The 26,542-nt window shown below is 45.2% G+C and overlaps 1 protein-coding gene and 1 long non-coding RNA gene across 2 annotated transcripts in view; one reads left to right on the top strand and one right to left on the bottom strand.

Moving 5' to 3' along the window:
- Positions 1-25,835, bottom strand: part of LOC142503041 (uncharacterized) — a 47,282-nt gene extending 21,447 nt beyond the window's left edge. Inside the window, exons 1-3 of the mRNA XM_075614902.1 lie at positions 23,398-25,835; positions 9,241-9,318; positions 7,083-7,147 (exon numbers count right to left, since the gene is read on the bottom strand). Of these exons, the coding sequence (XP_075471017.1) occupies positions 9,286-9,318; positions 23,398-24,267 (903 nt within the window). The 5' untranslated portion in view covers positions 24,268-25,835 and the 3' untranslated portion in view covers positions 7,083-7,147; positions 9,241-9,285. The remainder of the gene's footprint in view (positions 1-7,082; positions 7,148-9,240; positions 9,319-23,397) is intronic.
- LOC142503042 (uncharacterized) lies at positions 1,059-17,230 on the top strand. The gene is made up of 4 exons (XR_012803925.1): positions 1,059-1,318; positions 13,075-13,193; positions 13,645-13,753; positions 16,826-17,230. It is a non-coding gene; the product is annotated as an uncharacterized LOC142503042 (long non-coding RNA).
- Positions 25,836-26,542: the final 707 nt, after the last annotated feature.

Here is a 26,542-nt window from a genome sequence, read left to right as displayed (position 1 = left end):
TCTATTTGAAAATCTCGCCGCGCGGCTGGCGAGAAACTACATCTCGCCAGTCTGAAAAATATCCGAATTTAGAAAGGCGCGCTCGCCATCTAGCGGCTGTTTTTGGCGCGATTTTCTTCAATTTTCTCCGCCAACTAAAGTTGGCAAGAAGCAGGAGCTCGCCGGCTATAGGGGAAAAAAAAATGCGCGATTTTTTTTTTCCCTTTCAGCTGCGCGAATCTCCTCATTTACAATTCTCCACATGCAGTAATGCTAAAAATAGCGGATTTCGCCCATTCCTGCATATGGAGAATAAAACTCTCCATTAAACCTACTTTTTATTCCCCTCTCCAATTTTAAATAGCGCTGCTCTCTGCATGAGGCCCTAAGTGGTAATTAGGAAGAACGTCCAGAGACACTGGGAAGGTGTTCTGGTAAGTGCGTCTGCAGGGGCTAAGGCCAGTGTATGAGATGTATAGTATGAGCCACGGAGCTACTCATATGCTTCATTAAGGAGGTGGGTTTTAAGATAGGTCTTAAAGATGGAGAGAGAGGATATTGAGGGGAAGGGCATTCCAGAAATGTGGGGCAGCCAGTGAGAAAGGTTTAAGGCGGGAGAGGGCTATAGGCACAAAAGGGGATAGACAGAAGACATCCTTGAGCAGATCGCAAGAGTTGGAATGGTGTATAGCGAGTAATTAGGGCTGAGATGTAAGGAGGGGCAGAAGAGTATCCTTAAAAGAGAGGATCATTTTGTAAGTAATTTAATTGGAAGCCAGGAGAGGGATTTCAGCAGGAGAGATTCTGAGACAGATTTAGGAGAAAGTAAAGGGATTCTGGCAGCAGCATTTAGGATAGATTGTACGAGAGACAGGTGTGAGGCAGGAAGGCCGGACAGCAGGAGGTTACCATAGTAAAGACGGGACAGAATGAGGGCCTGCGTCAGAGTTTTAGCAGTAGAGCAACAGAGGAAAGGGCGTATCTTTGCAATATTGCGGAGAAAAAAAATACAGATTTTAGCTACATTTTGAATGTGAGGGAGGAGTCAAATGTAACCCCTTGTCAGCGTGCTTGTGATACTGGGTGTATGATAGTGCTGCCAACAGCAATGTAGTAGGGGGCAGTAGGGCCAGGCTTGGGAGGAAGTATGAGGAGCTCCATTTTTTACATGTTAAGTTTGTCAGCGGAGGGCAATCCAGGTTGATGTAGCAGAGAGACATTCGGAGGCTTTGGTCTGTACAGCAGGTGTAAGGTCAGAGGTGGAGCAGGAACAGACCCCACACCAGCAGCACAGTCTCCATCCGGAAGCGACAGCAAGAAGAAGACAGAGCGCACCAAGGTAAGTTTCTTAAGATTTTTCGGCAATAAAGACACACCGGATCATGCTGTGTCTACAGTTTGTTTTTAAATGGTAAGTTTTGATTTTTGCACTGTTATTGCCTACAAAAACGTGGCAAGCTCTGGCTTCTAAAATAGCAAAAGTTAAGCTTTAAAAGAATGAAGCTGAACTCTACTCCTGCGTGGGAAAGACAGCTTTTATTTCTAGGTCATTTGGCGCTCACAGGTTAAATTACTATTAAGGAATATCACTTTGAGAGATCATTTGACTATCAAGGCAACATAGGCCCATGTTCACTAAGCGATGCTGTGCCATAAGACACCTTCCAGCACCAGAAGAGACCTTTACGGCCCCTTAGGATGAAGATATTCTAGGACATCAGTAAATAAACGGAGTAGTGGCCTTTTGCACTCAGCATGTACAATACTTCACTTGTTCAGATGAATCCTACACTTTTGGAGAGATTAGCAAATCTCTAATAAGGGGAATCGGAGCCTGGTCCCATTCTAGTCAATGGCAGTTAAAACAGGATTGAGCTCCAATACCCCCTCATCAGAGTTTAGTGAACCTTTGTGTATCTCAAACAAGAAGCATTGACACAGTGCATAGTATGATGCTCATTTAGATCACACGGGGAATCCGCTTGTTGTTATTAAGAGCAGGGGACACTGCAGGCTTCGGGCACTGTACTTTTCATAGTCATCAAATACTGCAAATATTTATGGCTGTTGGCACTAAAAATGTTTTTTTATATAGAGCTTTACAAATGAATCTTTTAATTCGTAATAATAATGGAATAGCGCAGTCTGATGGGCTTTACTCCACCTTCTGCTTTTCCTGCATTTCTGAAGCAAGTTCCCAAGTCGGAAACATACAGTTCTCAGCTTGCTTTATAGTAGGCCGAGGAGATGCAATCACTCACCGTGATTTACCATGCCCAGAAAGTAATCTCAGATGAAATCTGGTGATGTGACATCAAAGTCCATATGATGTGTGTTCTCAAGGAGATTTCTGAGCAAAGTTTTTTCACTGTAATTCTTTGTGGCGCATCAGTGTAAAGCAGGAAGAAAGCAGAAGACCAACAGAGCCAAAAGCACTGCAGCTTATTCCAAAAAGAGCCTTATTTTGTACATGGTACAGCTTTATCATTTGATCAATCTTTTAGTGCAGGGGTGGCCAACGCTAGTCATCAAGGGCCACCAACAGGTCAGGTTTTTTTGGATATTCCTGCTTCAGCACAGGTGGCTCAATCAGTGGCTCAGTCAACGACTGAGCCATTGATTGAGCCATCTGCGCTGAAGCAGGGATATCCATAAAACCTGACCTGTTGGTGGCCCTTGAGGACTGGCGTTGGCCACTCAGGCTTTAGAACATATTTGATGCTAGACGAGACTTAGATATGGGTCCCAAAAGCCCTGGCCTTTTGTTCCAAAACCTCATTCTTAGTTTTGAACCATGGTCTGACATCAAATATTTCATAAAACATAAATGTAAAAGGGTAAAATAGTAACAGATAGTTTGTAATATAACCTCTTTGAGAAAATTAGTGTGATGATATAAAACCTGGAAAATGTGAGAGATTTTATCCTCCTCGCTGCCAAAGGGGCGGCAACACATTGCTACGCAGTGCATTGATAGTCTTTCTGGCATCGAAAGGGTTAATCGTGATTATAAACAAAAAGCTGACAACACTAAATAAACCCAACATCAAGTCCTGGAAACATAATTCAATGATGTGCATGTAACACATTCTGCATTTTTGCTGCTGAAATTAACTTAACGGTGCAGTTTTGGCGCCCTTCAGGGCACTAAGTCAAAGTGCTTTTCGTCACTCATGCAGTACCTTGTTTTAGCAATATTAATTAATATATCATTTTTATTCATCTACAATTAAAATCAAGGCAGGAAGGACATGCTACATTTCTTTACTGGACATTAATAAAAACGAAATATGAATTAATATTGTTGAGGTATGTATGGATATACACTTGTGCACACCCATACTATATACAGTCATAACAGTATATACCATATTAGTTCACACAAACATATCCCTTTAATCACTAAAAACCATAATATAGTTTATGATGTGTTTCAGACATTCATATATTTGTATGACACGTGTAACTTTTTGTAATGAAAGGGTTAAGTCCTATACTCAGTACATTACTTTTAGGCTAGTCCAATAGATATCTCCACGATAATCAAGGTGTGGATGTGAGTAAGGCGCTAAGTATCGTAGCGCTATTATCATGCGCTAGCAGTAATGGAGGTCTGAGGATCTCTGTTGTCAGGTAAACTGCTCATTACCATATGATTTGCAGATGAGTAAGCCTAAGGTCCTTTAAAATGTATCAATTTGTTATTTTTAAGGAACATGCCAGGACATCGCAGCGCTGAGCACCTTTGGGGTTATGCGTTACGGATATCCATATGTTAAATTGAGATTAACGGAATGTTAAAAAATTAGCGGCATTCTGAGGATCTTCCACTTAATGGGCTGTTACCCTAATTTACTGTAGTCACGGTAACACTAGTGGGGCATCTTCAAAGTACAATAACATAACGTTAAGCCACATTTTCTCCCGTAAAGAGCATAGTGTTAACTAAAAAGAACATTAGGGACATTGGGGACATTGGGGAAATTAGGGAGGAGTGGCTCAGTGAGTAAAGACACTGACTAACACCCTAGTTTGGGGAACTTAGGTTCAATTCCCGGTGTGAGCTCTTTGTGACCTTGGGCAAGTCACACTATCTCCTGTTCCTCAGTCACCAAAAAAACATAGATTGTAAGCTCCACAGGGCAAGGACTGTGTCTGCAAAAATGTCTCTGTGAAGCGGTACGTAAAACTAGCAGCGCTATACAAGGACAAATTATTATTATTAGTAGTAGTAATAAGGACATGCAAATTAGGCGTTTTCTTAACATTGCATACCCACAAAAGTCTGCTCAGTTTAACATGGGGTCTTAACTGACATAATGTTAATTATACCTAAACTTGGCGCTAATCCTATCCAGACACTGGCATCAGGCTTTTGCAATGCCTGCCAGGCTATAATGCCACAGTTAGGCATAATTAAAATAACATTGCATTATTTCCCTCTGCAATTCAGCAACAGCTCTATTTCAAGGTCAAGATAGGAGTAACGCGGAGACTGACATCATGTCTCGTTATTGAAAGATTCTGTAACGACATGTTATGCTACAAAAACATGGTGTAAAGCCAATGCAAATAAGAATCAGCTTTGACCTTGTTTTTCCATAGAATGACCTTGGAGGAAATCATGGTAACAAAGGAAACATAACGTCCGTTCCTGTTATAGGTAACGACATGTTATGACTCCTGATTAAACATAGGTTTGTGGGCCTTTGGGCTCCGTTTTAGTCTTCATGTTAATGCTATTCTCAACTTGGTATAATTAGGAGGAGGCCAGCAACTCTGTGCATGATGAATTCTGGGTTACTACAGCAAACAAGGGCATTAAAAGAGCTATCCAAGTGGGCGATTGTTTCTGCAACTTTTTTTATTTTATTTTTTAAACATAGGATTGAAGCAGGGGGTCTCCAGAGTTGAAACCCGTTCATTTCAGCTCCGAGGACCCCCTGCTTCCGGAGATACTTACCCCCCAAAGGAAGGGGGGGAGTGAGTATCTCTTACAAGTTTAAAGCTCCCGTGTCAGGTGGGCCAATAGGAAGTCGCACCGGATGATGACACGGCTTCCTATTGGCCCGGTAGCTTTGAAACTCTGCCATTATGTGATCCCTGCTAACCAAGCAGAGCGGCTACCGGCACCCCCTTACAGAGGTAAGTACCTGCAGAAGCAGGGGCTCCCCGAGGCTGAAATGAATGGGGATTATCTCTGGAGACCCCCTGCTTCAATCCTATGTTAAAAAAAGAACAATTCACGGAAAGAATTGCTTGCTTGGATTGCCCCTTAGAGCCACTGCAAAATCAGTGTAACAGAAACGCAGCATATTTATCTTGTTTTTATAATATATAAAATCGAAAGGTTGGTACTAGCTGTGGTGAATCAGGTTGGTCCTCAGCCTCTGGCCAATCAGATTGGTGGCTCTGACGTCACCCAACTGCCACTCTCTTATCCCTCGGCCTCAACACACACACACACACGTCCCCCCCCATTACACTCACGTGCACCGCCCTGCACCGGCTCCCGGGCGGAGGGGAAGCGCGGCGCAGCCCTCCTGCCACAGCCGCCAACTTCAGGCTCCTCCCCCCTCGCTCCCAACCGGCTCCCGGACGGAGGGGACGCGGCGCGGCCCTCCTGACCCTGCCGCCAACTTCAGGCTCCTCCCCCCTCGCTCTCAACCGGCTCCCGGACGGAGGGGAAGCGCGGCACGGCCCTCCTGCCCCAGCCGCCAACGCTCCCTTCCCTCCCCGGCGCTCCCTTCCCTCCCCGGCGCTCCCTTGCCTCCGGTGGCCGCGTGGCCCAGGACATAGCCGCTGGGGGGCCAAGCAGCCTCCTCGGATCTGCGCCAGTCCCACTCTCCACCACCTCTCACTCCCGTCGTGTGTGTGTGTGTGTGGAGAGGGACATTTTACTCCTGCCAACAATTTGTGCCTCACTTTCACCCCCCCTCACTTTCACCCCCCTCTACCCCTGCCTTTCACACACACCCCCCTACCCCTGCCCTTCACCCCCCTACCCCTGCCCTTCACCCCCACACCCCTGCCCTTCACCCCCCTACGCCTGCCCTTCACCCCCCCCCACCCCTGCCCTTCACCCCTCTAACCCTGCCCTTCACCCCCCCTAACCCTGCCCTTCACCCCCCCTACCCCTGCCCTTCACCCCCCCTACCACTGCCCTTCACCCCCCTACCACTGCCCTTCACCCCCCCCACCCCTGCCCTTCACCACCCCTACCCCTGCCCTTCACCCCCTCTACCCCTACCCTTCACCCCCCCTACCCCTGCCCTTCACCCCCCACCCCCTGCCCTTCACCCCCCTGCCCTTCGCCCCCCACCCCCTCCCCCCGCCCTTCACGCACCCACCCCGCCATTCACGCACCCCCCCTCCCCGCCCTTCACGCACCCATCCCCCCCACCCTTCACGCACCCACCCCCCCCCCCCACCCTTCACGCACCCACCCCCCACCCTTCACGCACCCCCCCTTCCCACCCCGCCCTTCACGCACCCCCCCTTCCCGCCCCTGCAATCCCGGGCAACGCCGGGTATATCAGCTAGTCAAATATATTTATACACTTAAATGGTTCGTAAGGTGCTTAATGGGGTAGCATTCTTACTAAGTGTGGGTCTACATCTTGCAGTCAGATAGACATAAGGGTTATTGTTTTTTAAGTATATAAAACTGGGATTGTTCAAATGCTAAGAAATGTTGGCAAGTGTGCTTAATGTCATTAATAAAAAAATATAATCATTATGTTGGCATAGCATTGCTGCTAAACCAGGGGTGGCCAACTCCAGTACTTAATGACCACCAACAGGTCAAGTTTTCAGGATAGCTCTGCTTCAGCACAGGTGGCTCAATCAGTGGCTCAAAATAAAGCCAGGAGAAATGAGGGATGACTCCTAGACTGGTGCTACTGGGTATTCCAACACGGACAAAATATCATTAGTAGAACCGAGACAATGTATGCCATAAAGAGTATACCTCCAACAATTGCACAGTGAGTAATGTATGTATAAGCAACACAGTCCTGCTCACAATAAAGTCCCTGAAGAGCCACTATAGGCAAACTGACACTGCGCAGTAAAGGGTAAGTGATGAATACAGCAGCACTCACCCCATGGTATGCACAGGCGTGATCCCAGCGGCATAGGCGGCTAGAGCGATGTGAAGACACACTGGCTGTTGGAGAAGGTAGAAAGTGCAAGTAAGTAATCACTCACAGTGGCGGCGTCTCTGCGGTCTCGGCGTGGCGTGCTTCAGTCCAAGGTAAGTAAATAGTAGAGGTGGAAGACTGATCACTGCAAAAAGATAGGACTGGAGGCTCGCATCCAATACAAAAGAAGTTTATTTAATAATGCATAACAGCAAAAAGGCAAAAAAAGTCCTCTGACACGTTTCACACCGAACGGGTGCTTTATCAAAGAGTTGATAAAGCACCCGTTCGGTGTGAAACGCGTCAGAGGACTTTTTTGCCTTTTTGCTGTTAGGCATTATTAAATAAACTTCTTTTGTATTGGATGCGAGCCTCCAGCCCTATCTTTTTGCAGTGATCAGTCTTCCACCTCTACAGTCAGTGGCTCAGCCATTGACTGAGCCACCTGTGCTGAAGCAGGGATATCATGAAAACCTGACCTTGGTGGTGGCCCTTGAAGACTGGAGTTGGCCACCCCTGTACTGAACTATCTCCTCAAAATGCTTGCAAACAAGTACTATAAAAAAAAGCATTTAAAATCTCCTTCTTTGAGTATGATATGGTACAATGAGGAACATTGGTACCCTACGTGATGATGGTGATTTAGGCTGTATCTCTTGTGCTTTCGGTAAATGCTGTGGGTCCGCATAATTATTCCCTTCCACAAGGCTACGTACTCTACCAATGAAATAAAATGTGCTATGCCAATGCTATGCTAAGACCCGAGGAAGGGCATTGTGTCTGCAATTAATGCAAATATTGTGTTTGAAAATCTGGTGTCTACCGTGATTCACTGATATTGCGAAAAACGTTTTTACCACTAAAATAACTATGTACAAGGGCACATTTCTGAGGGAAGAAGGGAACGGTGCATCTGAGCTCTTTCTGGCCAGTTTTGCATTTGCCGTGCATTAGGTGGATGGAAATCCTTTGATAAAGCGAGTAATTATTGAACAACAAAATCCTTTGTATCCCTCAAATCCATTATGTCTTTTATTGTATTGATTAAATAAGGCTGTTTGTATTTTCCCACGATCTCAATTCTCTGAAGTCTCTTCATGTGGTAAGACTCCAATCTTACCTTTTTACTTTATATACAGTATGAGGATGAGAAATTGACTGCGCTGATGTGTAATGGGAAATATTGACTGGCAAAGCAGTGATGTATTTTAGGTTTGTTCAGCCTTTTTCTTTGCTTCAGATAAGTGCCGAGGTTAGCTATAACCACAGACCTAACTAGTTAAACAACTGCTGAGTGACTAACTGGCTTTTTTTTACTAAATTGCATTAGTGCCATTTAGACACTAATACACAGAGGCTCTCATGGAATTGATTTAAAAGGTGTGTTAGCACCTGATTGGGACTAACGCTCTTTAATGAATAACTCCCTTTGCTCCAGTTAGAAAATGTATTTAGCACAAATAGTAGAGCTGGAAGAGTATCACACTTTGCCACACGTCATCTTCCAGATCTGTATTGTGTGCTTAAGGATTTGCCCCAAGCCTTGAAGCCTAACTCTGATACTAATAGAAATATCAAAGAATATATACTAGATCAGGGGTGTTCAACTCCAGTCCTCAGATAAAATTGCTGGCGTTAAGCATGTCTTACCTAAAGGTGATGTTACTCCCATCCACACCCCCAAATATAGGAGAGACTCAAGTCTATTTCCGTCAAGATATCTGGCTAATATAATAATTGGAATATGTAATTTGAAATTAGTATATTTCTGAGGTATCAGGTGTATTGAATATTGTTCACAGTTTTCTCTCTACGTGTTGTATACAGGTGTGTTTGTGGAGGTATGTAAGCCCTCTTTCCCCCCCTGCCTCCTTCCCCCCCCCCTCTCCCTCCTTCCCCCCCCCCTCTCCCTCCTTCCCCCTCTCCCCCTCCTTCCCCTCCTCCTTCCCCCGCTCCCTCTCCCCCCTCCTTCCCCCTCCTTCTCCTCCCCCTCCCCTTCTCCCCCCTCCCCTTCTCCCCCCTCCCCCTCCTTCTCCCCCCTCCTCTTTCACCCCCCCCTCTTTCCTCCCCTCTTTTCCTCCCCCTCTCCCCCACCCTCCGCATATTATTGATACTTTACTCGGAAAAATCTTCTGCATTTTCTTATGAAATCTCCGAAATCTCTTCATTTCCCATTGGATTGATTGAACTTCTCTACCTGGAAAACATTAAAGAGTGATACAATTATTAGGTTAGTATGTTCGACACAGACGTTTCCTGACCGAATTTAACCAAGGAGACAACATGGCAGATGGTGAACATAGAGAGAAGGGGGGGGGGGGCAAAGGATCAGCCAGTAGGAACTGTGTTCAGCATGCTATGAATCGGCTTCTCAGTAATAAGAAGTAATTCCCTCAATTCAACTGAATGGGATGAAAATATTGTCCAGTGCAGGGATCGCAGCTTCACTTATTAAGTAAGGTGCATCTAATGAATACAATGTGAAATGTGACGAAACACAAAGACAAGGTGGGCAAACATTGATGTTCAGTTGTACATTTCTGGCCTGTATATCTGGGGTAACAAAATAAAAAGTGCACCAGGTTTATGAAAGAAAAACATTAAAAGTTATATCCCTGTTCTTTCCTTCACTAAACTGGTATTCGCTTTTGGCCCATAACTGCCACAAACATATCGTCACATGGCCTCCATAATATCTCATATTGTATCTCTCTAGTGGCTAATAAACATAAAAAGAATTCTCTCATTTTGTAGCAAAATAATATTTGAGGGCTTGATACAGTACATTGGAACCTAAATTTAGTGCAATGTTTGCTGCTCAAAGCTGTCCTACCACAATGCTTTTTTAAAGTCACTTTCCAATGGTATTGCAATGTGGATAATCCCTATACAGTATAAGTATACAGTATATCCGATCTGGAATATATGCATACATTGAGCACTAATAATCAATTTAAATGGTAAATGATCCGCCTTATCTGCAATGATGCTGAATGTTTTACACAATTCTGCTTTTGATAACTATAAGAACTAAAGTCCCTTTAAAAAGGAATAAAGTGTGAGGTTGACATGAGAAAACCATGCATAGGGATTTGAGTGAAGCATTCGTTTGGATCCTGTCCGTTTCTTAATCAGTTCTGCAAGGCAACAATCAATAATCTCTTAATTAAGTGCTGTAAAAAAATGATAGGCATGAAAAATGATGATGTCTAATGATGTGGAGAGGTATAATAATAAATACAGTTTATCATGCTTCTTCCGTGTCAAAGACAAGTATCGCATTTAAAGATGTGATGAAAATTCCATATTATGGTGGCAAAAAATCCATGCTAGTGACCTTATTTGCATATTTTAAAAGTTGAACATGTTGTGAGGTTTTGGATATTTTAACCATTGTGTCTAAAACCCCAGTGTCACCAAGCCATATATACTGACGTTTTCTCAACCATTGTACTATGAGGTGTGCAAAGGTTTTCACATTTGCTTTGTTACCTTTTTTTTTTAATCTTACATTTTGCATTTTCGTGAAATTTTTACCAAACTTCACAGTGCTCAAATATCTCCAATTTCATAGAATTTCACAAATGTTGTCACTTTTCACTGGAATTTGACAAAAACGGCAGTATATAAAGTTCACGTGACCTTGCACATTGACTTTGCTCTTTGACAAAGCGCTGGGCAGCGCGAAATGCGTTAGTGTTCTCTGCCTTTCCCTGATTTTTATCTGTCGCTATGATAGAATAAAGACATTTTCTTCAAGCGATCCAGCCTCCATCATTTTTTTGGCAGTGCACCGCTGCACTCTTCCCACTTTGGGAATATTTTCGGTCGTCCATTTCCTTCAGCTGCGTGCACGCCGAGTCCGGAGACGCATCGTTCGTGGAGGTCATGAGTACCCATACCTTGATCCCTGTTGACACTCAAGCTTATATTCATTTAGGACTGTTCCACTCCAGGTGACATGAGCCCTTAGCCACGTGGGGATCCGTCTTTGTTTCACGGCTGTGTCCAGGAGACAGCCCCTCAAGGTAACATCATGGGGCTTGTGTTCTTTCCATGATGGGAGTAACTTACAGCATTGAATAATACTGCATGATTACGATATAAGTGTCTGAAATTATCCTACTATCCTGCATGGGTTACATACACATTATAATTGTGGACCCACAGTTGTTGTTGTTTTTTTCTGAGCACTGACACTGGACTTTCGTTCTTTGATTCTCTAAATTGACATTAAAGGCTTACTCAATTGTTTTTTTTTGCAAAGCTTGCTGATATTAACACATTTTGTGCAAAAAAAATAGGCACGTTTTGCCTGGTTTGTGAACTTTAGCAACAATGTTGCACATCTCGATTTGCATTGTATTGTATGTCTTTATTTATATAGCGCCAAAAGTGTACTCAGCGCTTCACAAAGAATACAGTACAGGGAATTATAATAATACAATAAGTGCAGCAAAATCAGACAATAGGAAAGGAAATCCCTGCCCCGGAGAGTTTACAATCTGAGAGGTTTGATGGGAGACTTACAGAGACAGCAGGTGATGGAATAAGTGCTGTAGATGGCAGTGCTTGGCCACAATGGGAGGTAGGAGTGACTGAGTGTGGGACAGTAACCATGAGTGCAGGATATTGGGATGTTTAACTTGTGGGGTGAGTTTTAAGGTTAGTGAGTATTAGATCAGAACCATTTACAGGGGAAGAGATGGCAGGGATGCATGGGTGATATCAGGTGTATATGTCTGGGTTCAGGCTTAGGGGAGATCCCTAGCAGCAGGAAGGAGCAGACAGAGGGTGTGAGTAGTAGTTGTTGCATGGTTTAAGAATGGGTTTAACATCCCAAAATCTTCACTGTAAAAAGCCCACTAATAAATAACACAGAATATACGGCGCCTATGGTGGTAATGTTCCACTGCCACAGTGTCTTCTTTTACATTGGTATCTAGTTGCCCTGGTTTTGGGAAGGGTTGGTTTACCATTCACATGTTTATTGAAGCAACTCTATTAGAAGCAAACCAACTTGACCTATGTTTACTAGATATTGCTCTAAATTGTTGTTCCAGGGCAGGATATCCAAATCTACACAAAGAACACCCCATTTGGTTGCTTTTATATCACTACAAATTAAATGTGGATACATTAGGAAAATACTTGATGGAGAAGGATTTAGGCGTGCTGGTAGACAGCAGGCTGAGCAATAGTGCCCAATATCAGGCAGTAGCTGCAAAGGCAAATAAGATCTTATCTTGCATTAAACGGGCAATGGATGGAAGGGAAGTAAACATAATTATGCCCCTCTAAAAAGCATTAGCTTGTACTATGTGGAACACCTTTTGCTTGTACTATGTGGAACATCAACTCCACCCTCTGGAATGTTAATGAGCCAGGAAGACAAAGGACTTTGAATCCACAGCTGCATTTAATCTGAACCCCTTCAGTGTACGTCTGTGTCACCCCAAAGGCAGACAGCCTTTGGCGCAGCCGAAGGTCAGCTAAAGGGTTTGAGCCGTTTGCTGCCGTTCGCTGATGTTTGGTGATGTTAAAGCTTCTCTATTTAAATCTGAAACTCACCAGCCCTTTTATCCCCTGTACACAATTTTCCAACTCTATCTGTCCATGAAATGTTTGTGAATTGACTGTATAACCCTGTTTATTTAATGTAACCATGTATTGTTATAGCTTTTGTCAAGGACATACTTGAAAACGAGAGGTAACTGTCAATGTATTACTTCCTGGTAACATATTTTATAAATAACATCTTGAATATGGAGTACAGTTTTGGGCACTACTCCATAGAAAAGACATTATGGAACTAGAAAAAGTGCAGAGAAGAGCCACCAAATTAATAAAGGGGGTGGATAATCTGAATTATGGGAGGCTAGCTAAATTAGATTTGTTTACATTAGAACAGGCATCTAAGAGGGATGTGATAACAATATACAAATTTATTCAGGGACAAAGGAGCTTTCAAAAGAACTACTCATCCCACGGGCAGTACAAAGGACACAAGGTCATCCCTTAAGGTTGGAGGAAAGGAGATTTCACCAGCAACAAAGGAAAGGGTTCTTTACAGTAAGTTAACATGTGGAATTCATTACCCATGGAGACTGTGACGGCAGATGCAATAGATATCGTCAAAAAATAGGCGACCTTCAGCCTCCAATCAGCGCCAGCCACTGCTCAGCCACGCCCCCCGCCACACCCCCCCCCCCCCCCCACCCACATTTGGGATTGAAAAATAAAATGCTGGAAAGCCGAGCGCTCATGAAAGTTGGTGACGTCACCACTCTCACACATGAGCGCGCTCAGCGGCAGTGTGGCCGCAGCCTAAACTACATAGCAGACAGACAGGAGATTTTTTGCAATCTTTAGTTCAAGTTCCAGGTGTGTTTTTGTTTTTTTTTACATTTACTTGTATTCAGCATCATACATTCTTATTTGCAGAATCCACTAGTAAAACAGGACTTAGCAAGAATAACAGTGCAATGCATTAGACATGTTGACCCTCTCTTTGTACTTACAGGTGTTTCGACTCTAACGAGCAGCATGAAAGCTCTTTATATACAGTATACTGAATGCTGTTTGCATCAGCTTTTCTTTGGAAGTCACATGGTTCTATGAAGTTTCAAAAGGTGAAAAGCATTTGTCAACAACTTTGATGTTGACCCTAAAAGTATCACTGTAGCTTAAAGGATGAGGTTTCTTAATTCAATCCAATGGAAGAGTTGATAAAGTGTATTTGTCTTGCTTAGAAAAGTAATGTAGTCTCTTAAGTCTCCTCTCCATACCTCTCCTAACGTCACAATATCTAATGCAGGGGTAGCCAGCTCAAAGTCCCCAAGAGCTACCACCAGGCCAGGTTTTCAGGATATCCCTGCTTGAGCACAGAGGGCTCAATGACTGAGCCACTGATTGAGCCACCTGTGCTGAAGCAGGGATATCCCAAAAACCTGGCCTGGCAGTAGCTCTTGAGAGCTGGAGCTGGTTACCCCTGATCTAATATAATATTATATAGGGATTTTACATGTAATTACAACAGGAACATTGTTTAAAATATTGTTTAGTTATGTTTATTTTTTAGTGTTCATCGACTGTCTTTCTGAACATTTTTCTCTACCATGGTACTTTGAGATGTGTGAATATTTTCAAATTTGCTTCGTTACATTTTGGCATTGTGTTCTTCAATTCTGCATGGTTTTGAAATTTTAGCAAAAGTTCAGAATTTTCCCAATTTCATAGAATTTCACCAATGTTGCCTCTTGTCACCAGAATGGAGCAAAGATGACAGTATATAAAGTTCACCTGATCTTGCACATTGATTTTTAGTGCTTGCCCAATTTTGTTTTATAAAGCTTTCCGTGTTGAACACAAATAGGCAAACGATATAAATATATATATATATTTACATTATGATTTACACTGCCAGTCACAGTTTAAATATATTGAACATTTTAATAAAACGGTTTCAAATAAATCACTGATCTAAGTGTAACCAGGTCCCCCTTCTGTTTGTGGGCCCCCCCCTTTGGGTACTCACCATGCGGCCGATCGTGGGGAGGCGTGAGGGCATGTGCGTGCGTGACGCGTTCTTTCCATGCTGCGGCCGGTTTCCGGAGACGCGTGCGGCCGGTTGCTAGGGCCGCGGTCGGGTTGCGAGGAGCGCCGGCGGTTCCCCGTACAGGGCGCCGCCATGACAGTTCTTCGCGCATGCGCAGACTGCCGATGCGACGGGAGGCCCTAATGTAGATCGCGCATGCGCGGTACAAGCGCGCGAAATGCCACCAATCAGAGGAGGGCTCTGTAAGGGGACTTCAAGTCCCATGAGCCTATGGAGCGGCCCCATGACGCCAAGGAGCCAATAGGGCTGCAGGAGCTCTCTGCTTGCAACAAATAGATACAATTCGCGGGGTTTGGGAGAGAGGAGTTGGTGACCGGAGCAGCTAGGGGAAGGAGGTAGGGTGCAGGAGTCAGTGACTCCCTGCACTAGGCCAGCAACCCCCCCTAGGCCCCAGATAGGTCCTGAGTCCCTCTGATAGCTTGTGGTGCTATAGGGACAGGCCCTAGGTTAAGGACCCTGCCCCATTAGCTGTTTGCTAGTTAGGGACACAGTGGACGCTGCGTTTCCCGGCACGAGGCTTGGGCTCAAGCCCACGCATTAAAGGGAGCTGGACTATCTTCACGGAAGCCAAGCAAGCAGTGACTGCGGCCTGCTGGCAGCAGACAGATCCTCGCCAAGGTACAGACGGCGCGGAGCTGCGGTGATATTATCCACGCCGGAATTTACCCCACGCGTAGGAGGATATCCCGGCGGATCCAACCCCAGTGGTATAGCAGCACCCATGGCTGGAGCCCGGGCAGGTACCGTTATAAAGTGCACCGACAAGGCCTATCATCAGACACAGTGACTGCGCAGTGTACATGTATATGACTTGGTAGTGTGAGACAGTGGGAGTACGGGACACGGATCCTTCCGTGGGAAGGGCGGCATAAAGTGTTGGCGTCCGCCGTGGTGCATAAAGTGTTGGCGTCTGCCATGACGCATAAAGTGTTGGCGTCCGCCGTGGCGCATAAAGTGTTGGCGTCTGCCATGACGCATAAAGTGTTGGCGTCCGCCGTGGCGCATAAAGTGTTGGCGTCCACCGTGGCGCATAAAGTGTTGGCGTCCGCCGTGGTGCATAAAGTGTTGGCGTCCGCCGTGGCGCATAAAGTGTTGGCGTCCGCCGTAGCGCAAGATAGCGGTAGCGTCTTGAGAGCCGCCGTGATTAGTGTCTCCCTTAAAGAGGGACACCTGTTGTTATGGTATTGATGTGAGATGTTGCATGGCATGTTAGTAAATGGTATTAGTTATTATACCTCACCGTGTATGTGATTATTGTGATTGTCCTGCGAGGCACCACTCCCCCTCTGGTGGGAGCCATCGCAGGTGGAGGCGCTGCACCGATGTAAGTTATTACCCCTAGTATAATTGCCCCAGGTTCCCCGTGGCGGAAGCTCAGCCCTCCTGCGAGCCAACAGGTAACGCACCACACCTGGTAACATTGTATGTTCCCTTTCACCCCACGCTATATCTGCGATTGGTGGGGGGGGAGGGGGGAATATCCGTTACATAAGGTATAGTAGTAGTGTGAGAATAAAATAATATAGTACATTTCCTTACATACTGAAGCACTGACATTGTACACAGTACTGTGCATAACATGCTAATGGCTCAAAATATCCATGCCACAAATGTATTGTCTGATACACACAAGGTATCCAGTGGTAGATGCGGAGTTTGGAATACAGTTAACCCACTTCAAAGACGTTATCTTTAGACTGCACTCACATATGATAATGACATTGGTTTCAGATCTACTGTATTACCAATGTGCTGTGTAATCCAATGTACAGTATATTCTATACGTTCTATTAGTTTAATTATGTAATTCCACAGGCTGTTATGTTTTCAAATGTTGTCTTCTTGTGACTTTAATACTCAGTGTTCTAGTAACATCTGCCTAGTTTTATTTATTCATGTGTCACACTAGCTTTCAGGACTGTATTTTGTATTTATTAAATACATAACTTGTACAGTTATTGCATTCTGCACAGATCCAAAATGCTCTTGGCCACAAAACCAGACATTTGCTGCATTATGCCTTACAATGAATGTATCTGATTGCTCCTAGAAGAGAGGAAAGTGAACATAACGTTTTCTTTCCCAGGTTTTTACTGGTGCTTAAGGACGGGTTCAAACGCTGAACTGTGACATTTCCAATCTGAGCAAACCTGGAACCAAAACCCAAGAACGGATCTTCCTCTGATTCCTTTTTCTTATTGTCTATTATTTTTGTAAACTGGTTAAAAAATGTTAAGTACAAAAAAGTTCACCCAAATTTATATTCATTTTTCTTCTATAATTTTTTTTACAAATCCTAAACCATAACCAACTAAAGCTGCAAAACATGTGAAATTGTATGTTTTAAAAAAATAACAAATGAGTTCTGTAGTATTAAATAATAATAAATAATATTAAATATATAATATTGTGAGTGAGACCGGCCTGCACACTGTAATGTTATGTGAGTGAGATATGCATGCACACAGTAATGTAATGTGAGTGGGATCTGCCTGCACACAGTAATGTAATGTGAGTGGGATCTGCCTGCACACAGTAATGTAATGTGAGTGGGATCTGTCTGCACACAGTAATTAAATGTGAGTCGTATCAGCCTGCCACAGTAATGTAATGTGAGTGAGAACTTCCTGCACCTAGTAACGTAATGTGAGTGAGACCGGCATGCACACAGTAGTATAATGTGAGTGGGATCTGCCTGCACACAGTAATCTAATGTAAGTGGGATCTGCCTGCACACAGTAATGTAATGTGAGTGAGATCTGCATGCACACAGTAATGTAATGTGAGTGAGAACTGCCTGCACCTAGTAATGTAATGTGAGTGAGACCAGCATGCACACAGAGACCGGCATGCACACAGTAGTATAATGTGAGTGAGATCTGCATGCACACAGTAATGTAATGTGAGTGAGAACTGCCTGCACCTAGTAACGTAATGTGAGTGAGACCGGCATGCACACAGTAGTATAATGTGAGTGGGATCTGCCTGAACACAGTAATCTAACGTAAGTGGGATCTGCCTGCACACAGTAATGTAATGTGAGTGAGATCTGCATGCACACAGTAATGTAATGTGAGTGAGAAGTGCCTGCACCTAGTAATGTAATGTGAGTGAGACCAGCATGCGCACAGAGACCGGCATGCACACAGTAGTATAATGTGAGTGAGATCTGCATGCACACAGTAATGTAATGTGAGTGAGAACTGCCTGCACCTAGTAATGTAATGTGAGTGAGACCAGCATGCACACAGAGACCGGCATGCACACAGTAGTATAATGTGAGTGAGATCTGCATGCACACAGTAATGTAATGTGAGTGAGACCAGCATGCACACAGAGACCGGCATGCACACAGAGACCGGCATGCACACAGAGACCGGCATGCACATAGAGACTGGCCTGCACACAGAGACTGGCCTGCACACAGTAATGTAATGTAAGTGAGATCTGCATGCACACAGTAATGTAATGTGAGTGGGATCTGCCTGCACACAGTAATGTAATGTGAGTGGGATCTGCATGCACACAGTAATGTAATGTGAGTGGATCTGCAAGCACACAGTAATGTAATGTGAGTGAGATCTGCCTGCACACAGTAATGTAATGTGAGTGGGATCTGCCTGCACACAGTAATGTAATGTGAGTGAGATCTGCATGCACACAGTAATGTAATGTGAGTGGGATCTGCCTGCACACAGTAATGTAATGTGAGTGAGACCGGCCTGCACACAGTAGTATAATGTGAGTGAGACCGGCCTGCACACAGTAATGTAATGTGAGTGAGACCGGCCTGCACACATTAATGTGAGTGGGATCTGCCTGCACACAGTAATGTAATGTGAGTGAGATCTGCCTGCACACAGTAATGTAATGTGAGTGGGATCTGCCTGCACACAGTAATGTAATGTGAGTGGGATCTGCCTGCACACAGTAATGTAATGTGAGTGAGATCTGCATGCACACAGTAATGTAATGTGAGTGGGATCTGCCTGCACACAGTAATGTAATGTGAGTGAGATCTGCCTGCATACAGTAATGTAATGTGAGTGGGATCTGCCTGCACACAGTAGTATAATGTGAGTGGATCTGCCTGCACACAGTAATGTAATGTGAGTGAGACCGGCCTGCACACAGTAATGTAATGTGAGTGAGACCGGCCTGCACACAGTAATGTAATGTGAGTGGGATCTGCCTGCACACAGTAGTATAATGTGAGTGGATCTGCCTGCACACAGTAATGTAATGTGAGTGGGATCTGCATGCACACAGTAATGTAATGTGAGTGAGACTGGCCTGTACACAGTAATGTAATGTGAGTGAGATCTGCCTGCACACAGTAGTATAATGTGAGTGGATCTGCCTGCACACAGTAATGTAATGTGAGTGAGACCGGCCTGCACACAGTAATGTAATGTGAGTGAGACCGGCCTGCACACAGTAATGTAATGTGAGTGGGATCTGCCTGCACACAGTAGTATAATGTGAGTGGATCTGCCTGCACACAGTAATGTAATGTGAATGAGACCGGCCTGCACACAGTAATGTAATGTGAGTGAGATCTGCCTGCACACAGTAATGTAATGTGAGTGGATCTGCCTGCACACAGTAATGTAATGTGAGTGAGATCTGCCTGCACACAGTAATGTAATGTGAGTGAGATCTGCCTGCACACAGTAATGTAATGTGAGTGGGATCTGCCTGAACACAGTAGTATAATGTGAGTGGATCTGCCTGCACACAGTAATGTAATGTGAGTGAGATCTGCCTGCACACAGTAATGTAATGTGAGTGGGATCTGCCTGCACACAGTAATGTAATGTGAGTGAGATCTGCATGCACACAGTAATGTAATGTGAGTGGGATCTGCCTGCACACAGTAATGTAATGTGAGTGAGATCTGCATGTGATCTGTAAATTAGGATTAACAGATTCAGAAATGGGCCTAATTTGTGCTAGTGTTTCATTGTAGTTATGACGTCAGATTAAAAAAAAAAAACCTAATATACAGAAATATTGGATAGTATTTGATACTTATGGCAATGTTGTCTCAGTGTCACTGGTACACTACTGGGGTCCTGTGTGCTAAGATCATATTTCAATTTTATTATGTTAACAATTTTGTGCTAAAAAGTATTATAAACTGTCATAAAATGTGCATCGTATTTATAAAGGCTTCAGACATGTGATGCACAAATTGTTGTTTAAAATAAATTTTGACATATTCCCCATGTTGAATACCTGATGGATACAATTTAAATGAACAAAAGCAAAGAAAAAACGGGTGCGCCAAAAGATTACCTCTTAAGATACTAAACTAGCTATTGTAGAGATAATTAATGAACCTTGCAAAGGATGAAATACAATGAAATAAAATTAAAATAAATATAATGTGACATGAACCAATCCGGAGCATGTAGGGTCTGGCAACATCAAATTAAGAGTGTAAAATCAGATAAAGCGTGTTAAAAACCAAAAACCAAAGAATTTGCAGCTTCCTAAACAAGGGACCCCAGTCCTTAGTAATATGCAAAGAAAAGAAAAAACGATATAGAAGCGCAGAAAAACGGCTAATGGTAAAAACACCTTTATATTGATAAGCCAAATATGATAACAAACAATAAACAACAATTATCAGAAAAATGTCAAGAAATATAAAAATCAATAGGATCTATTGATCTCCCAGAACAACTCCTCCGGTCTCGATGTTAGAGACTGTCTGTGCACAGCCCTGACGAAGCCAACTATTGGTGAAACGCGTAGGAGGAGGAGCCAAGGGTCTGTGCTCTCATTTGACATAGTGATTTGATCCATCTAACACTGCTATGTGCTCCTGTGAGGGCGGCATATTGTCATCGGCTTGCTTGCTGCTACCATTACTGCGGAGGAGGATCGTATAGCCCCTATTCAGCCGGGAAGGGTCATCGCGTCACGTCCGGAAGTGACGTCACACCCGGAAACCCGGCGGGCTGTGCACAGACAGTCTCTAACATCGAGACCAGAGGAGTTGTTCTGGGAGAACCAACTGGCCGTTCCTAGCAACCAGCGGAGGTTGGGTGAGCACATCGAGCATTGGCTCACGAACGGCATCCCTCAACAATAAATCCCCCACGATTTGTGCACCCATTTGGGGCCATCCCTTTGGTCCTATGACTATGATCTGAAACCAGGACTTTTTCATGATCCTGTTGTTACCCCTCTGACTTTCATCTAGCAGCAGCTTGCGACGATCGCCTCTCACTAGTGCAATTTAAATGAAAACAGAATTGTGTGTATTTTTATGTATACTGTAACTAGTGTCAAAATATCAATTATTAGTGCAATATTATTTATAATAGTCACATTGTGATATTAATACATTGTGTTCACCGATGTAATGAAACATCTGTACTGCGTCAAATACATTTATCATTGATACAAAGCAACGTAATTGTGTGCTGAAAGTATAAACAAACTCGTTAGGGGTTCAGATTGGCAAGCAGTTTTCATGCCCTTTCCCCTATATTTAAAGCGCACAAAAACATTATTTTTATATTTTTAGTACATACTATTAACACCGTACGCGCTGCACGGTCCATTTCTGTTTGCCAAAAAAAAATTAAAACTAGTTTTTGACACTTATGGTTAAAATATGTAAGAAATTATGGGGGGAAATGACAAATTATTTTATCTCTGCTAGTATAATAGTTTATATTGTTACATTACACCTGTGTTGGATATACTGGTTGCCATATAGATAGGGCTGTATCTAACCTCTCTCTATTTTCTGCTAGTATACCAACTAATTGGTGTCATCTGGTTTAACTCTGTTACATTGCACCATTGTTGGATACAGGCATACCCCACTTTAAGGACACTCACTTTAAGTACACTCGCGAGTAAGGACATATCGCCCAATAGGCAAACGGCAGCTCACGCATGCGCCAGCCAGCACGTCCTGAACAGCAATACCGGCTCCCTACCTGTACCGAAGCTGTGCACAAGCGGGGAGACTGTAGAGCCTGTTACAAATGCTTTATTTACATCAGTTATGCACGTATATAACGATTGCAGTACAGTACATGCATCGATACGTGGGGAAAGGTAGTGCTTCACTTTAAGTACATTTTCGCTTTACATACATGCTCCGGTCCCATTGCGTATGTTAATGCCGGGTATGCCTGTGTAACCCTTCTATGGTACCCCACCCGACATGAGATTGGGGGGTACACTCCTTCTGGTCACTCTGAGTGGTCTGGGTGCTGTGACCTGCTGGTAAACAGGAGGGCTGAGGGCTCCGCGGTGTTGTGGGGAGAACCAGGACAGGGACAGGAGGTGGTGTGGGACAGGTTACCTTGCTCTCTCTGGGTGGTGCAGTGCCTCCAGCCAGTAGGGATCCCCTGGGGTCTCCAGAGGAGAGACCCCCACTGACACTCCATTCTCCATACACAGGAACAGGGACACACACAGCAGCTTCTTTTCTGTGGACCTTTATTCAGCATAGGTGTGCAGACAGCATACAGCACGATATCACAGGCATGGTGTAATCTCTGCCTCTCTGCTCATGGCAGCTGGAATTCCCCCCCTCCTTACCCAGGTGGGGCAAGAGGGGGAGACCTCTTCTTAGCTCCTATCTCTCTCTCAGCTCTCTCTCTCTAGACTCCTGATCACTAACTGAATTTGGGAATATGTCTCAATTTGAATATCCTCAGGGAGGGTTTCTAGCTTTGAATCATTACAACTCAAAGCTGGATACCGATTGGCTCACACACACATTAGGGGGTGTTCCAACCCATATCCACCCTTTGGATTAACACATTCAAATGTTGCTTAAGCCCGCCTCTGAATATTGCTACAATACTTCAGAGCTGAAACTCACAAACAGGCCAACTGAAGGAATTAACCTTTTCACTGCCTGTTCTAACAGGACTGACAGAGGAAAGGCCCAGAATTAGCAATAGCTGCCGAAGGCCAGGCTATATACTCCCTCTGGTAAAACTCCAACCGTCCCGGCTTGGACTGCAGCAGGTATAACCCTTACCTTGCTGAGCAACACCTGTAAATTACATGAGCTGAAATGCAATAACTCCTATGCACTCCAGCTTGACAGAACTGACATACTCACTACTGCATGGACACAGATACATGGCAATACAGTGAGTAACTAAACAGAACCATTTCTACTACAGCAGTAATAGAACACATTAATAGTAATGAGCAGGCTTCCTGATCATTCTCCCAGTATCATTAGGTAGATATGGGAACTCATAGCCCATCTTTTCACAATCCCCCCCCAATACACAGACCCTTCCAATTGCATAACAGACATAGCATCATATTGTCCATAGGGAGCCACGGGGCTTCCAGGTGAAGAGGGCCTGGGGGTCAAGGGTCGCACCTTGGGACTGGTGTTGGATGGGGAATGCGGGGTAGAAGGGGCAGATGACTCAGGGACTGGGGCCTTCGGTGACAAGGGGCCAGCACCAAAGTCTCTAGGGGCACGTTCAGGGCACTCTCCCCGGGAGGAGCAATGGCACAGTCCTGGGTCAAGTTCAATTTGCCCCTCCCTATGCTCTTACAACAGCGGGCTTCAGCCAGCGCCTGGGCCTGAAGGGCCTCCCCGGACTTCTTCCGCTCCCTGCATGTCAGGAGGAAAGGATCAACCGGAAGGGTAATACTCACCGGAGCGGCCTGGATCTCTCTGGAGCTCACCCGGCCGGGCGACTCAGCGGCCATGTTAGCTCCCAGTGGTGGAGTAGCAATGGTAGTCGATGCAGTCATCAGGGGTGGTGCCGGCCGGCACTTCTCCTGCTGACGCCGCAGATACAGCTCCGCAGCTTTCTGGGCTTGATCCCAGCGGGGATCTGTAGACAGGATACGCAGCTCACCGCCACGAGTAGCAGGGCAGATCCCAGCCGCATCGGGTATGTGGGAGGCATCGGCCGATACCTGTGGTGTAGCACCCACACTGGCAGCGTGGATCAGATGGAAGGCACCAGCAACAGTTACTGGAACTGACAGCTCCACAGCATACTCGGGTACGGTGGAGGTAATGGTAGAGACCTCAATGATGTCATCAGCCTCTGTGCTGCTGACAGGCTTCTCAGCACACAGGCCCAGTCTCTCATAGAGGAGCAAGCAAGGCAGCCTGGCAGACACAACCACCAGTGTTTGAAGTGGAAGTGCATCTGGCCCCTCACTTCCTGTTGCTCCGTGGAACACACTTAGCTCCTCCCCCTGGTAGATAGGATAGTCCAATCCAGAACAAGCAAAGGGGGTGGGGTTTGAACAGTTCCCGCACTTTCTTGCAAGCTGAAGAGCAGCACAAGCTTGCAAAATGCAGAAATCCTTGCAGAACAGCACATGGCTTCCCTGGTAAGGCGGGAAACGCCATTTTGAGCACAAAGAGAGTCCATGCGGCCCCCAGAAGAGCTGGAGCCGCCATTTTGAGAGCACAAAATACATGACATCCCTGTAGGAGCAGGAAACGCCAGATTGAACATAGTCCAGCACAGTGGGGTCTCCGTTTGCATTCAGGAGCCACAAATACATTTCTGTCCCTGTAATCTTTGAGTATCACGCACCCTGGGGTAGCATCAGGGAACGCCTCGCACAGGGACGGCAGTAACTCTTACTGCTGGGTGCACAGGGACCTACAGACATTCTCTTGTAGTCCCTGCCCCCTCTCTTCTCTCTTCGTCGTGGGGTGCAAAAGGGTGGCCACACTTCCCTGGGGACGCCTCAGGTCAGTCGCCCCAACTGCAGTGCCATTAAGGGACCGCCAGCTCCCTGGTGAAGCCTCAGGGACCTGCCTCCCTTTTCTTCTTAGATGGGGTGCACAGGGGTCATAGGCGTAATCCCCAGAGTTCCCTGTCCCCCTCACTCTCCGCTGTGGGTACAGGAGGGTGGCCACACTTCCCTGGGGACGCCTCAGGTCAGTCGCCCCTGCTGCAGTGCCATTAATAGGCAGCCAGCTCCCTGGTGAAGCCTCAGGAACCGGCCCCTATTTTCTTCTTGGTAATGTAGACGGGTGCACAAAGGTCCCTATGCAATCATAGAGCAGCCTCTGTCCCCATGAAGTGCATGTAAAGACGTACGCTCCCTGGTGCATAGCCACCAGGAATAGTCCCACAGCAAGGTCTTCTTCATTAGGGTAACCCCCTCCCTGGGGGAGCTTCAAGGAGGGATTCCCTCACGGCAGAGTCTATAGCTGCTGTTCTGTGCTGCATACAAAGTCTTTGAAACTGCTGCATGGTCTCCTCTGTCGTTGAAAACCTGTCCCGTTGAAAAACCTGTCCTGTCCTGGGGAGCAGTCCTCATATCTCTCAGCAGCGCCTCCAATTGTAACCCTTCTATGGTACCCCACCCGACATGAGATTGGGGGGTACACTCCTTCTGGTCACTCTGAGTGGTCTGGGTGCTGTGACCTGCTGGTAAACAGGAGGGCTGAGGGCTCCGCGGTGTTGTGGGGAGAACCAGGACAGGGACAGGAGGTGGTGTGGGACAGGTTACCTTGCTCTCTCTGGGTGGTGCAGTGCCTCCAGCCAGTAGGGATCCCCTGGGGTCTCCAGAGGAGAGACCCCCACTGACACTCCATTCTCCATACACAGGAACAGGGACACACACAGCAGCTTCTTTTCTGTGGACCTTTATTCAGCATAGGTGTGCAGACAGCATACAGCACGATATCACAGGCATGGTGTAATCTCTGCCTCTCTGCTCATGGCAGCTGGAATTCCCCCCCTCCTTACCCAGGTGGGGCAAGAGGGGGAGACCTCTTCTTAGCTCCTATCTCTCTCAGCTCTCTCTCTCTAGACTCCTGATCACTAACTGAATTTGGGAATATGTCTCAATTTGAATATCCTCAGGGAGGGTTTCTAGCTTTGAATCATTACAACTCAAAGCTGGATACCGATTGGCTCACACACACATTAGGGGGTGTTCCAACCCATATCCACCCTTTGGATTAACACATTCAAATGTTGCTTAAGCCCGCCTCTGAATATTGCTACAATACTTCAGAGCTGAAACTCACAAACAGGCCAACTGAAGGAATTAACCTTTTCACTGCCTGTTCTAACAGGACTGACAGAGGAAAGGCCCAGAATTAGCAATAGCTGCCGAAGGCCAGGCTATACCTGTATACTGGTTGGCAAACAGATAGCACCACCAGACTTCTTTCTCTGCACTATTAAAAATGTTTGCAAGCTACACTTGTTGGTTTCTAATTGAATTTATGATTATACTTATCTAAAGCCTTTTTTTTCATGCTCTGTGTTATTGTCTGATTTTTCTGCTTATTTTGAGTTTTTGCCATTAACTTATAAAACTTCCGAACCGAAAGCAAAGAAAAGAAAATAGAGTTTTTGCAAAACGAAATCCAAAATCAACACGTTTAGAAAATGTTTAGAATCAAAACCGTGTCCAAAACAGGACACATTCAGGAATCAAAACACCTGGGCAAGTGACTACCCCTATACAATACAGCACTAGCAATGGTGGAGGATGAAGACAGTGTGTACAGTATACTCATGTGACGTAATCAGAGATTAGAAGAGTGATCTGTCTGGGATGTTAGGTCAGAAGGGATGGGGCTAACATTAACCTTTTTATGGCCTACCAATTTGTTGAGTTCTGTGGGGGGGGGGGGTTATATTTCAGTACTGGACTTTAATTTCCCACACCCCACCCAAGCACATACAGTGTGTAAACATGCTTTTTCCTATTCAAAGTTAGAAATGCAAATCTTGGGTCGCATTAAATCAGAGGATAAAAATCATCCTGGATTAAAATCTCCCTCCACGAACCAGTACTGTCAATGTGAGCT

The sequence above is a fragment of the Ascaphus truei genome, chromosome 9 (genome assembly GCF_040206685.1).
Source record: "Ascaphus truei isolate aAscTru1 chromosome 9, aAscTru1.hap1, whole genome shotgun sequence".
In the NCBI taxonomy this organism is placed as follows: domain Eukaryota; kingdom Metazoa; phylum Chordata; class Amphibia; order Anura; family Ascaphidae; genus Ascaphus; species Ascaphus truei.
Note: the sequence above shows the minus strand (reverse complement) of the source record. Positions and strands in the feature narration are given on the sequence as shown.